This window comes from Nyctereutes procyonoides, unplaced genomic scaffold, assembly GCF_905146905.1.
Source record: "Nyctereutes procyonoides isolate TBG_1078 unplaced genomic scaffold, NYPRO_anot_genome, whole genome shotgun sequence".
NCBI classification, from domain to species: Eukaryota; Metazoa; Chordata; class Mammalia; order Carnivora; family Canidae; genus Nyctereutes; species Nyctereutes procyonoides.
The window spans coordinates 1,979,916-1,994,745 of NW_026575120.1; the positions used below are offsets into that span (position 1 = coordinate 1,979,916).

Sequence of the window (14,830 nt, forward strand, 5' to 3'; positions counted from 1 at the left end):
CATACTGTTAACAAGTATCTAAGTATATCAATTACTATTGGAATACCAAAGACTTAAGCTATGGAAGGGTAGAGAGATTCACAAAGTAGTGTCAACAGGGCAGAAGAATATGGGAGACAGATAAATAAAATTTCAGTTATAAAAGTAATAACTGATTAAGTAGGAAGGAAAGAAGGGAGAAGGAATATCATTTTATGTAAAAACAGAAGAGCAGTGAGACAGGGTGAGGAGATGGGCCAGATGGGAAGACAGGATGTATTTGGTATTGCTAATGCTCTAGAGTCAGTAGAGACTATAGGATATCTATGAGCTCACATCAAGAGTTGAAACTAAATTGGAAACTATTTGGAAGAATAGTTCAGTAGAAATCCTGAACATGTTTGAAGTGATAATTATTGGAAATAATCAAAATCTGATAATCAGTGAACTGTTTGAATTTGGATAGATTGCACTCATGTTTTGGAGGGGGTCCCAGCATTAGACATGAAAGTACAAGGGAATGGAGGGACTTCCAAAGCTATTTTTTTTAAGGCAGTAATCACTTGTAGAGATTTAGAAACCAGGTCAGTACTAGTGTATGTACAAGGATGTGTGTGTGTGTGTGTGCATTCACACATGTGCTCATTGAAAACAATATTCAGACTCTCATCCCCATTGCTTAAACAATTTTATTCATATTTGAATCTCTAGCCCAATGCAAGAATAAGTAAATTAAGTGAATGCCTGAATCAGTAAATGTTGTCTGAGGGAAAGGCTTATAAGTGATACCAGCATGATGCCTATCAAGGACAGACCAAACATCAGTTTGAGGGAAAAAAACTACACTAGCACAAAAGAAAAGAGAGAGGTGAGAATTCATCATGTCCATTGTTCATAAAAAGGACTGTAAGACTGCAAGATTAAATGCCAGTTTCCAGCGGGCTCCTGATGGTAGAGTATGTACAGTGTATATGGATGCCAAATAGACTTTAAAAAAAATTAAGTGAACTTTCCCTCTTCCCAATAAAAATCACTTTAAGTGAAATCTGGGTAATATGAGTCCCATATGCAGTTTTCAAAAAAGGGAATAAAAAGGCAGCTTCAGCTTTGTGTATGAAAAACAGGGGCAAGTCCTGGTTTTTTGGTAGCGAAATCAACTACTAGTCCCCTACCCTCTGTTATGTGGATATCTGGAACTACCTAATATACCGGAAGCAATCTGTAGCCACTCAAATGAAGTTGAGCATAATTTTTATGTTGCTGTGCTTTACAAACATCCATGCTCACATCCATGCTTTATACATGTTTTTCCAAATTGTACTTATTTTAAATGTTATATGAGTTTCAGGTGTACAATATAGTGATTTGACAGTTCTATACATTGACTCAGTACTCACCACAATAAATGTAGTCACCATCTGTCTCCATATATTATCACAATGTTACTGACTATATTCCCTGTACTATACCTTTCATTATCATGACTTATATCATGTTGTATGGAAAATGCCAAATAGCCAAGGAAGGAGGAGACAGAGTAGAGATAACAGAATAGGGTTTTGGATGGGGGAAGGCACAGATAGAACAGTAAAAACTGATAAGGTTCTCTGCTTGAGTGGAGTGCCACTGAAGAGGAAAATCTAGATATCTGTTCATTTCTTTTCAAAGACTCTACACCCTGACTTGCCTTGCCCCCCTTCACCTCAACTTGTCCAGTCCAGCCAAGGCAAGTGCAATATTCTCTTTGTACCTGGATTAGGGAGCAAAATGCCCTGGCTTATTTCTATCTGCCAGTGGGAAATGAGAAGATATCAGCAGTTAAGCAGAAATGTCCTTGTAAAAGTTGATAGCATACCGTGAAGACAGAATATGTAATAAAGGTAGAACAGAGCAGGGCACCTGGGAGGCTCAGTGGTTGAGCATCTGCCTTTGGCTCGGGTCATAATATGGGGCTTCTGGGATCGAGTCCTGTATCAGGCTCCCCTGCAGGGAGCCTCCTTCTCCCTCTGCCCATGTCTCTGCCTCTCTTTGTGTCACTCATGAACAAATAAATAAAATCTTTAAAAAAATAATAAAAAAAAAAAGAGTAGAACAGAGGGACAGAAAACGTAACCAGAATGGAAGAGGTTTCCTACATCAGAAACAGACCAACACCCAAAGGAAAACCAAGCCAAAGTCTTGAAAGGAAAAGTAATAAAACAAACATTGTCAAAAACTTTATGACTGTATACTTAGCCTCATCATAATTTGAAAAGCAAAGTAAATAGAATGACTTTATGTATTTACTCTTAACTCTGCAAACTTAAATATGTTGAAGGTACTCAGCATTTGAGCACAAAAATAGGCACTGATATATAGTTAGTAAGATTTAAAAAATAGTGCCATATATTTGGGGGCACTGCAGCAGTACTGAACAAAAAGTTTAATATTTAGTTCCTCTGATTGGATCTGCTTCCAGGAAGCTGTCCTCTAGAAGCACTTGTACAGATATGTAAATATATATGCAATGTTGTAGCATTGCTTTAAAGATGTAAAAAAAAAGTATGCAGCTAAAACTGAAATCTCTAGGAATCTTAAATTATGAAAAATACATAAATATAATTCCACTAAGTTACTGAAAATAAGGCAGTCTCTAAATATTTTCATAGGTAAATATCCTTAATATATTATTGAGTGGAAAATGAAAGCATTATGATCTCTCCTGTTCATAATCTATGTATGCTTGTATGTATATAAATACACACAATATATATATATGCATTTGAAAACATAAAGTAATAATGAAATTTCACAGAGATAGTAAAAACTGAAAGTAAGAGGGGCAGCTGGATCTCCCTTCGGCTCAGGTTGTGATCCCAGGATGCGGAGATTGGCCTGCTTCAGGCTCCCTGCTCAGTGGGGGGTGTGCTTCTCCCTTTCCCTCTGCCCCCCGCCATGCTCCTGCTCTCTCTCGCTCTCGTTCTCTCTCTCTCTCAAATAAATAAATTTTTTAAAAAAATTAAAAGTAAGACATTAAATTCTAATTGAGAGTTTACTGAATGTGAAAACTATCCTGAAATATTTATCATTACCACTGAGAATAATGACATTAAACTTTATTATTCCTATAAAACAGTTTAATATATAAATTCTATCAAATTCACATATTGGAATATGTAGCTACTCTAATTACACTACAAAAAATTTCAATTTTGATAAATTAAGAATCCAACAAGTTTTTTATTTCCTTTTTAGCATTTTGACATCTATATATTTAGGAATTGAAGAATATCCTAGGTATATTTAACTAATTTTGAAGGAACAGGGAGTGTAACAATTCAGCCATTCAGTTAAAAGAGGAAATACTTCAAAACCAAAAACTTACTGTTTCAAGACTGTTCTCTAACTTCCATATTTTTATTATGTAATATTCTGTAATTTTGCTTTTGAAAAACCTGGCTTCAAGGGTTTCTTAAACTTACATATTTTATAATTATGTGTGTAATAAAAATTGTGGGTGCTTATGTTTCACAGGACATGAGTAGATTAGAAGAGCGTCTGTACAATGCATCAGCAGAAATTATGTCTATGAAAGAAAAACAAGTGAATCTGGAACAGGAAATAAAAGAAGAAGTGAAACTACTGAGTAACATCACTAATGATCTCAGACTGAAAGATTGGGAACACTCTCAGACATTGAAAAATATCACTTTAATTCAAGGTAAAATATTTTCTCATTCCTCCAGAAAACAATATATTAAAATATACTGTTATGTGCAGAGTTGGCATTTGAAATCTTGTGGTGTAAAATAGTTCTTGAGCATACAAATGTGCAGAGAGAGGAATTTTGAATCTTATCAAGATATGGCAAGATAACAGTATCATGGTATTCTTTAATGGAAAGTTATTTTAAAAAATATCTTTAAGGTCTTATGAGTCCTTGTTTAAAATACTCAATATTAATGAACATGAATAGAAGTTTTCTGTATGACACCAAATTCTCTACCTATCCACAAATCAAGCTTGTTAATTCTTTTTTTCAAAACTTCCAGATTCTTTTTTATTTCTTACCTGACTGTATTATTAGTTAGAAAGGTCTTTGAACTCTATAGTATAACAAAATGATAATAAATTTGCCAAGTTTCTTCTTTAGTCCGTGTTGATACACCATGGTAATTTAATATACACATATATTTTTACTCTAACTTTTATTTCCATTTTATTATTTTTTTCCTTTTAAAGATTTTGTTTATTTATTCATGAGAGACACAGAGAGGGAGGCAGGCAGAGGCATAGGCAGAGGGAGAAGCAGGCTCCATGCAGGGAGCCTGATGTGGACTTGATCCTGGAACTGTGGGATCACGCCCTGAGCCGAAGGCATCCCTTTTATTTTCTCATATTTTACATTGTTTTAGGCTTGTCTTATATAAAGAACACATTTATTGATTGATTAAAAAAATTTTTAAGATTTTAATTCTAAGTAATCTCTATACCCAACATGGGGCTCAAACTCACAACCCTGAGATCAAGAGTTGCAGATCAAGAGCCAGCCAGGCACCCCAAGGACACTTTTTTTAAAATGTGCAATCTAGCCATTTATTTTCACCCTACTTATTTCTACCATCTTATTTTGTGCTGTTTTTGTCCAGTTTTATGTTCCGTTTGCTTTCCTTTCTTGTCCACTTTTGGATTGATTAAGATTTTTCTCATTGAATTTTTCCTTCTGCCAAAGGCACTAAAAAGATTTTAGAGACTTTCTAATCTATTTCTATTCTTGTTGATGATTGTCCTTGAACTTTATCTAACAGTCTAAAGTTGATCAATATCTTTACCTTGATCCCAAATATACAGAGAACTTAAACATTTGTCTAATGACTCCTTTCCCTGATCTTCTGTTTTTGAGTATGCTTTATTCTGTTTTATGTAGTTTTTAAAAAAAACAAGAGTCAGTATTATTTTTCTTACATTATATAGACCACATTAAAATTTGCACATAGATTCAATTTTCCTTTTTTCTAAATGCACCTCAGACATCACTTCTGGGATCATTTTCCTTCTTCCTAAAGTATATCTCTTGGAGGTTCATTTAGTGAAAGTCCAAAAGGTAAGACCTTTTGATTTCATTTTCTCTATTTTTGTCCTTGCTCTTTTTTTTTTCTTGCTCTTTAAAATTGTTCTACTACATACGTATTTCTTAGGTTGACAGCTATTCTGGTTATTTCTATCAGTATTTTGAAGATATTTCCCTGGCTTTTGGCTTTCCTTGCTGTTTTAAAAATGACTGCCAATCTGCTTGTCATTCTTCTTATCTTCATTACCTGCAATTTCACAAATTGTGTTTTTATATTGATAATTTATTCATTTTGCTTTGTTTTTACTTCTTATATTTGTAGATCTAAATCCTTCATAAATTCAGGAAAGTTGTCAGCTTCAGTCTCTCTGAATTCTGTTTCTTTACAACTGTCTCCATTCTTCTGTAATTCAAATTAAAGTAATCTTAGATCCTCTTATTCTAGCTTCCATGTCTGTTAAACTCTGATTTATAATTTTAATATTTTTATTGGATTAATAATAAATAGAAGTCCATGAGATTTTTTTTTATTATATAACACTAGGGGAACAATATTTTAAGTCTGCTATACAAGTATTAACAAGAAAAAAAATTAAAGCAAGTCCCAAAAATTATACATAGTGCAATTTTTGTTCCTAATTATCACAGTTTAGCAAAAGCAAGTAATGTGTTTTTTAGCTGCAGACATATGTAATTAGAATGGTGGCTTTTAAAGTGCAGAAAATTGGGTGAGAAATATAAAATTCAGGTTAATGTTTAACCCTAAAAAGGAAGAAGATGAATGGGATTGGGGAGCACATAAATAGAGACCTATTTCATGGTTTGTGACATTGCAGAGATATTCTCTTCATTATTGTTCTTTACATCTTACTTACATGGAATATGTTGCATGTATTTTTAAATTATTACATTAAAACAGATGATAAAGAAAAATTTGAATTAATCAGCATTCCCTCTAACAATTAGACAACTCCATTTTGGATTTCAAATAAATATCCACAATTTTATACATCCAAAACCAAACTCTTAATTCTTGAGCATCCTACCCCATTCACTCCCCCAATCTGTTGCTTACTCAGCCTTGTATATCAGCCAAATCATTATCCAACTAGTTACCCACTAGATCTCGGAAACTGCCTTTAATGTCTTTCCATCACTTCCTACATCCTATCCATCTATGAGTCCTGTTAATTCTTCTTGCACACAATATGTCAAATAAAGCCACTTCTCACTATTTCCTCTGCTACTACTCTGATTCAAGCAACTATACTTGTCTGATGCACTAGATCTACTTCTCATTTGTTCTCCTTGATTCGACTTTTAACTCATTCTACGTTATAAAGAGCAAAAGAGTGGTATTTTAAGAAGTTTGTAAATGTTTTAGCTCTCATGCTTAAGCCTATCCAGTATTTTTGCCTTTGACTTGGAATAAATCTAAATTCCTACCTAGTCTGGAACCCATCTACTAACCTGCTCTCATTTTCCCATTTCCCCTCTGGCATTCCCTCTGTCTAGCTTGGAAATCTGGAAAAATGAAAGTGAAACTTAAAAGTATAAATGACTAGGGAGGAAGTGTTAGTTTCATGTCTTACTGTCTATAATGTGCATTGCACTCTCACCGTCTCTCTTGAAATGTTCTCTTAGAAGTCCACTCTTTCTTGGATGCACTCAAAAACACCTTTTTAGAGGTCATTTTTTCCTCCACCATCCCTCTATGTCATCTTTTGCTTTAACTTCCTCACAATACTTAGCACTTCATGAAATTGTTCCATATCTACATTGGCTCATTTGTTTAGCATACATCTTCTCTAATAGCATGTGAGTTCCCTGAGGTGGGGTTTCTCCTTTCATCTCTCTCTCTGCCCAGCACCTGTTAGAGTGCCTGCTATATAGTGGGTGAGCAAATTATATATATATATATATATATATATATATATATATATATATATATATACATACATATATGTTGAATAAATAAGTGAAACTAGCACTTTCTTTTTATTGAGTCATGCTTTGTAATGACAGGGTCATTTTTCCAGATTTCCAACATAACAATTTTAATTGTTTTTATTCTTTCTTCCAAGACTACTGTTAGTTCTTAGGTTCTATATTCCCTATCCCCTTATTGCTTCTTTATATTCTTGTGTAAACTTTTCTTACCACTGCTCTACCAGACTATTATTGAAAAAAGTCTCCCAATCATTTCCTTCCTTGTTTTTTTTTTTCTTTCAGACTGTAATCCTATCTGCACTCTTGTGAAAATCCAGTCCTCCTACAGAGAAACCCTAGATTATAAGCCTTATCACTTCCTCATTCTACATTTCTCTGTGTGGCACTCGGAATCTTCTATAATGTATCTTTTAACCACTTTTAAATACCTAATTCCCTCCATTTTCTCTTTTTGATGCCAAATACTTCAAGTGATTTAACTGTGATTCTAACATATCCAGTACTTTTGACATCCTACCTCATGCCTTTGCCTTCACTTGAAATACCTTCTCTTCTACTTCTATCTAAAAATGCCGTATCTCTCATTTAATGTCCAACTAACGTGAATACTTCTCTAGTTCCATCGGAGTGATACTCTTTCTGACATTTATGTCTTGCTTATATTGTATACTAGGTATTCTTTAGTAAGAGAAATCTTCACATGATAGTCATATCTAGAAGTATCTCACATTGTCTTCTAGTGCAGTGTTACCTCTTCTTGAAAACAATACATCCCTTAGCATTAGGGGCTATTTTTTATATTCTCTACTACATCTAGGCATAAAACAAATTTTTAATAAATACTTGTGAAACTATAACCCAAGAAAAACAAATCGTACAAATTAATGAGTGCCTTATCATTTTTTGGTTGTAGGATTAGCCATCTTTGTGTCCCCTGTTTTGATATTAACAATTGCTAAGTAATCATGAAGATAAAGCAGACAACAATTCATTCCAGGAATAATGGAAAAACAGATGCCAGAAATGAAGTCAGTTAAATTTGGAATAGGATAGCCTAGAATGTCAGGAAAGAAGTGGTCTAGTTCTGGTTTTAACCAACTAGCATTAAGACCTTGGACAATTTACACTCTCTGATCCCTCTATATATATATGTTTGACTAAGAAATCTTTAAGTCTTTTTCCAGATTTAAAGGTATCTAAGGCAACAAGCATGAAAACTAAAAAAAAAAAAAAAAAAGAAAGAGAGAGAGAGAGAGAGAGAGAGAGAGGCAGGTTTAAGCAGCAATAGCCTAGAAGATTTGGTAGATTTTTATGATGACAAGGAAAGATTAAGAATGAAGTAGAAAATGTATGATATGATCATCATGAATAGGACACAGAGAAGCATAGCTCTGGAAATTTAGGCAGATATTATTAGTTCTTTGGTATCATCTGAGGATTTTAAATGATAGGATATGCCTAGGTTTGCTTTTCTAGTGAACTGTGTAATTTTTATCTCTGATATTTATGGTTACTGAGTATTCTAAATCAGTTCTTTTTTGTGGCTATGTAGAAATCTCAGTTTCCTACCAAGCTTTCTTTAAAAAAATCATAGAGAGGGATCTAAGTAGTGGATTTTGTATGTGTGTTTTATAGAGGGAATTGTCCATGGCAAATTATTGCTGCAGCATTTACGAATTATCCCTGTAACTTTGCAGTTAGAAGGTATTAAATTTGAAGAAAAATAGTGTGAATTCTTAAGGCTTGATAGTAATTCAGAACAAAGAAGGTGACTGAAAAGACACCAAGTCTCCTGACTTTAAGTTTTTCATTTTTTCTTCTATAACATAGCAGAATAGATAGCTATATTTCTATATATAGTTGATGGAGGTACTATTTTTTTAAAAGCTGGAACTGCAGGAAATATGAGGGTGAAATTGACACAATACATTCAAGCCAGATAAAAATCTCTAGCCTGGTCCAAGTACAGGATGATTAGGATGTGACCTACAACAGGCACGGAGAGGACACCACTTTTAGAAGGTAGCATGATAGCATCATGTTGACCGTGTTCTCAAAAGTTCTACACACAAAACTAAGAGAAAACTGGTTTATGATCTGTGTACTTCTATCCCCCCAAAATATGTAAAAGACACTAAAAATATTTATTGAGATACTTGCCAGATTTTGTTCTAGGCAGTAGAAGAGCTACAACAATGTATAAAAATGAAACATAATAAGTGAGATTAATGTTGCATGAAGAATAAAATAACAATAAAAATGTAACAGGGAACACACCTAGTTAGAGTTCTGTAAGGCATAGCTGGTTTTCTTACTCTGGGATTCAGAAACCTGGTATCAGCATTTTATATGAAAATACAGAGAGGGATCTTACTCAGAATTATATAAAATAATGAATGTATTTGTTATGATTGAAATTACTTCTCCAACATTAGAGCTATAGGCAGTTATTCTACAGAGTTACCTGCAAAATAATTGAAAGGGAAGTGTTTATGAAAGAGTTCCACTTCTCACTGGTGAATAAACGGTGAAAACTCCTAACCACAGAGGCTAAGAGCTGTGATCTAGTCTGTGAGTCTCTTGTTTCTTGTCTCGCACATTCTGCTTTTTTCTGGAATATCTGTGTCTTGCTTTAGAGCTCTAATTACTATATCAAAATCTTTCCTTGTGCACTTCTTTTTCTCTTTTCCCCAAGACACCACCCTTGAGAACTGTGGCTTTGCTTCCTTTCAATTTGCTCAGCAAAATACAGGCTGCAAATTGAATCTTTCTTACTTGCCCTTAACTTCGTTACTGTGTAGAGATGAATGAACTGCAGCAGGGTTCATGGTGGTGGCAGTGCAACCCCCTGCTGTGGGGAAGATCTGCATTTTTTGTGGAATGGGAGATTCATACAGATTCTCACTGATTTAGAAGAGTGACGTTTCTTATGCAACATCTAAATATATGTCTCTGATATTAAGCAGTAGCTTACAGGAATTTGCATGATTATGTAAAAAAAATATAAAGCCACACAAAACAAAACAAAAAGTGCAGTAACAAAAAGAATGTTAACGGTTAGTCTCTTATGATGATCAAATTCTGAGTTATATTTTTTCTAGGTTTTTGTATTTCCTGTAATAAGTAGAGTTGTTTTTATAATGAAAATACAATAAAACATTACTGCCCCATGTTGCATTTGAAGTGAAAGGGGCAATGTGCCATTGAGACGAACAGTGATGTCTTAAAAAACAAGTAACCAGGGAAGGAAGGTTCTAGAATCTAAATTGGACCTTGAAAAATGGAACAGATCAGAAAAAATGGAGAGAAGCAGGGATGGAACTTGAAAGGAAATAACATGAACAGAATATAGTTTTTCATGAGATAATCTTTATCTGCTCATGTTGCCCTCTCTTCACATTCTTCAGGTATTTTATTTCCCCACCTGATTAAAATTTGCAAGCAAGTGCTCTGCAACTAGTGGTACTAAATATACTTGTGTATCATCCTTGGGCCATTCAGTCGAACCATGGCGATTGAAAATAACCGTTTTAGAGCACCTGGGTGGCTCAGTGGTTGAGTATCTGCCTTCGGCTCAGGTCATGATCCAGGGGTCCTGGGATCGAGTCCTGCATCAGGCTCCCTGTAGGGAGCCTGCTTCTCCCTCTGCCTGTATCTCTGCCTCTCTCTGTATCTCTCATGAATAAATAAATAAAATCTTTAAAAAAGGAAAATACTTGTTTTAAAACATTGCTATTTATTATTCTGTGGTATATCCAACCTTGTGTTTTCCTCTTGGCATTGAAAAGAAAATTGCAAAGTGTTCTGCTTTAAGTGAAGGTATTAATACTTATCCTGTGCAGTCTGTGTAGAAAGGGAATACTAGCAGGGTTACCTTTGAGTTCCAAAGTGCCGTCTTTTCTAAAGAAGTGATCACTGGATATCCATTTTGCTGGGCACAGAAAATTCAAATGACTAAATCGATATTGATTAAATTCAGTACTCAGGGAATACTTGGGAAATTGTGAGGCCAGGTAGTCAGAATTTTCCCAACAACCTCTCCAACTGATTTTATAATATCTATATCTATTTAGGGATACTACTTAATACAACAAATTACTACAACTCTAGTTGAACAATGCAGAGGTTGGGGCGCTGACTCCTTGTGCCCTTGAAAAGGGGTATTTAACTTCTGATTCCTCCAGCACCTTATGACTAATAGCCTACTGTTGACCAGAAGCCTTAACATAAACAGTCAATTCACACATATTTTATATGCTATATGTCTGATATGCCATATTCTTGAACAAAGCCAGCAGAAAAGAAATGTCATTAAGAAAATCATAAGCAAAAGAAAATGCATTTGCAGTACTGTATTTGTCGAAAAGAAATCTGTGTATCAGAGGACCCACCATCCAAACCCATGTTGTTCAAGAGTCAACTATATTTTACTTGAAAAGCATTCTTTTACTCATTTCCACCTCCCTACCTTTCCCCAAGTCTCTCCCTCTTACTTAGAATTCTCTTTCATCTCATTCTATCCATTCTTCAAATTATCTTTCAAATCCTACTGTCTCAAAGGCTTTTTAACCATCCTGCTGATCTGGATCTCTGAGAAGTGTCTGAGTTTGTCATTTTTAACAGTATGGTTTTTGTGGTCTACTGTATGTGGATCACATATGATTTATACATACATGATTGCACATTTTCCACACAGCATCTAAGTAAATATTGTGAAATCTCCACTTAGTATGCACATAACACTAAGGTGAGCTTATGCCATCATTGACTCAGTGTCGTTTCTCTGCTCCTGGGTTCTAAGAACCTAAAAAAAGTGCTAGGCACACATAAATATGTAATACATAATTAGGTTGTCGATTCTAAGGCTATCTCACCCTTATCGGTTTAGGGCTCTGCACTCCTTTATAGAAGGGCACGCCTCCATTCAGGAAGGTAATTCTTAACTCTTTCTATGTTATTGCACAACAAATAGAAGACTGAATTTTTTTAAAGAACTGTCTTGAAACATGACATATTTATTTTACCTATGTTTTAAAACTGTAATCGGTAATTGTCATTTATTTTTTAAAGGTCCTCCCGGACCCCCAGGTGAAAAAGGAGATAGAGGACCCACTGGAGAAAGTGGTCCACGAGGCGTGCCTGGCGCAATAGGTATGGCAATAGTAACGACTTAATCATATCCTTCAGGGCCAGATAATATTCATCCATATATGTGTGTAGGGGGAAATTGCTATTCGATTCATCTCCTGTGGAGTGTATGTGTGTGTCTGTATTGTGTGTGTTAAAGGGGATATTAAGTGTTTTCCAGCAGCCTCATCACTATAATGTATGAAATGTAACTGACTTTTGCTTTTCGAAGAAAGTTAAATGCTTTAGCCAAAACCACAGGGGTTTTTTCATATGTCTGGGGAGTGCTAATTCTATCTATGTTATCAATCGCACACAGTATATGGCAGACCTAGCTTTAGGTCACATGAGAATGAGAATGTGAAAATCATCTTCACAGTGACTATATTTGCCTATCATACACACACGCACACACACACACACACACACACACACACGTCAAAGGAAATTGGATTAAATTCCTTATATACTCCTTAACTGGAATATATCTGCTTAAAACCAAGAAATTTAAATCTAAATATTGACTAGAATACAGATGACTTTTACCTTTACTGTCAGCTACTCTCTGTATCTTACTTAGAGCAAAATTGTTTTAAATTATTTTCCTCAGTTGATGTTGTAATCTTGAAAGCAATATTTTGAGAGAAGATAATAGAAGACAGAAAAGGAGAAAGAGCGTGAACTTTCCTTGCTCTCACAAAAATAGAGGAGACAGTAGCAACAGCATGATTGTCATGTTATTCTTGGCTACAAATCAAATACCCACATACCCTTTGAAAGTGTGGAGTATACTGCATGGCTTAATTATAACTAGAATGGTTTGTACTGCCAAAAACATGTCTAAATACCATGTACTTCATCCTATTATTCTGTCTTTTGGTTATATAAAATGTTCTTCCTTCTAATCAATATATTGACTAGCCCAGGTTCCATCAGAAAAATAGTGTTTAAAAATGAAAGGTGAATTTGACATGTCTCTGACCTTGACAACATTATGCTTAAAAAGCCAATGCATAGTTCATATTAAATTTTTTTAAATATTTTATTTATTTATTCATGAAAGACACAGAAAGAGAGAGAGAGAGACACAGGCAGAGGGAGAAGCGGACTCCATGCAGGGAGCCTGACTTGGGACTCGATCCCGGGGCCTCCAGGATCACACCCTGGGCTGCAGGTGGCACCAAACCACTGCCCACTGGGGCTGCCCATATTAAAATGCTTTTAAGTTTACTTGACATATATCTATATATCTATTTATATTATATATATAAGATATATATAACTTTACATATCATATTTTATAAAATTTATATATAATTTTATAACGTGTGTGTGTGTGTGTATTAGTATATCAGGTGGGTTGTTGCTATGCCTTTGAAAATACTGCTGAGTAAGATTCTTTATTCAGAAAAGTCTTTCTACTTGTCTAGCACTCAGGAGATTTTCACAATGGAGCATTCATGTCATAGCAGGGGAAGTAACCAGTGTTCTATCAGCTGTCAGAGGTCTTTTAGTGCCTCCATTACAAACCACAATTGTCAAAGCTTTCTAACTCAACCATGTAAGTTCAGTCCAGGCTACAACTTGCTGTACAAACCTTCATCTTGGGAGCATCTTTTGCAGCTGTTTCTGAATTACGGATGTGTGAAATAGAAAGAGGAATTTAAAATTTTCAGCTTTTGTTAACACCCTAAACAGATACCGTTGCAAAGCTGCTTTGATTCTTTGAGTGAGAGTTTAGTCTGTTGCTGTTGGTGATACTCATTTACAGAAATAGGCATTATGCAGTTTCTCATATAAGAGAGTGAGATTTCATTATTGGGGAATAAATTGACTCCTTTAGATTATTAAATTGCCATTAGGTTTGGGGCACTGCAACAGAAGTATTCAGGTTACCAGGCATCTCTCCTCATAGATTCTTCCCTATTTAATAACTGCATTCTGTTTTCTTCTCTGCCAGATTGCCTAAATAAGTACTGGAATCAGGGAGTAAAGAATATTTGATGGGCAGTCATGATATTTCTACTTCCTGATTACAGTGAGTTCATTCAAACCCCACCTGTACATCCAGTTAAACTCATTAAACACAGCTTGACCAACTCAAAGTCCCCTAGATTGACAACCATGATATAAACATGAGAAGCTTAAAAGATTACTCTAGTGGTCCTCCTAAATGATGAACACATTAAATATACTACAATAGTTACTCAGGTACTGAGCTAGACATTACGTTAAAACTTGCTTTATCTCAAAATAATAACAGAAATTTATTTCAGAGTGGCAGTTCCTTGGAAGCAGGCCAGGAGAATGACCTACTGACTTTTCCTCAATAACACATTTATTAAGCACCTTTCTTGTGCCTGCTGCTCTACAAGGTCTTGTGGATCCCAAACTCAGTCAGAAGTAGAGAATTTCTGCCTTCTCAACACTCTCAGTATGATAAGTAATTCTGTAGGTGATGAATGTTATGGTCGAGGACTCCTGATCTCATCTGTGATCCTTTGGGGGCCACTTTCTGGGTTATTTCCTCAGGAGAGCATGCTTTAAAGAAAAGATGTTTTGTTCGATCCCAAGGTTTCCTTTTTGTAGACCATCTATCTGCTGGGCTGTTTCTATCTACTAGGATCAATAACAGGGTAGCCTGACCTGGAGGCATGGGAAGATGCCTCAAAAGGGAACCAAAGGCTCCATTAGCTGTACAGTTTTAATCATCATCCAGTGCCA

General features: G+C 35.1%; 1 protein-coding gene across 2 annotated transcripts in view; it reads left to right on the top strand.

The window, feature by feature from the left end:
• The window catches only part of MSR1 (macrophage scavenger receptor 1), an 80,066-nt gene that overhangs the window by 21,636 nt on the left and 43,600 nt on the right, over positions 1-14,830 (top strand). For both annotated transcript variants that reach the window (XM_055334566.1, XM_055334567.1), the window contains exons 5-6: positions 3,493-3,679; positions 12,050-12,130. In XM_055334566.1, the coding sequence (XP_055190541.1) occupies positions 3,493-3,679; positions 12,050-12,130 (268 nt within the window). The remainder of the gene's footprint in view (positions 1-3,492; positions 3,680-12,049; positions 12,131-14,830) is intronic.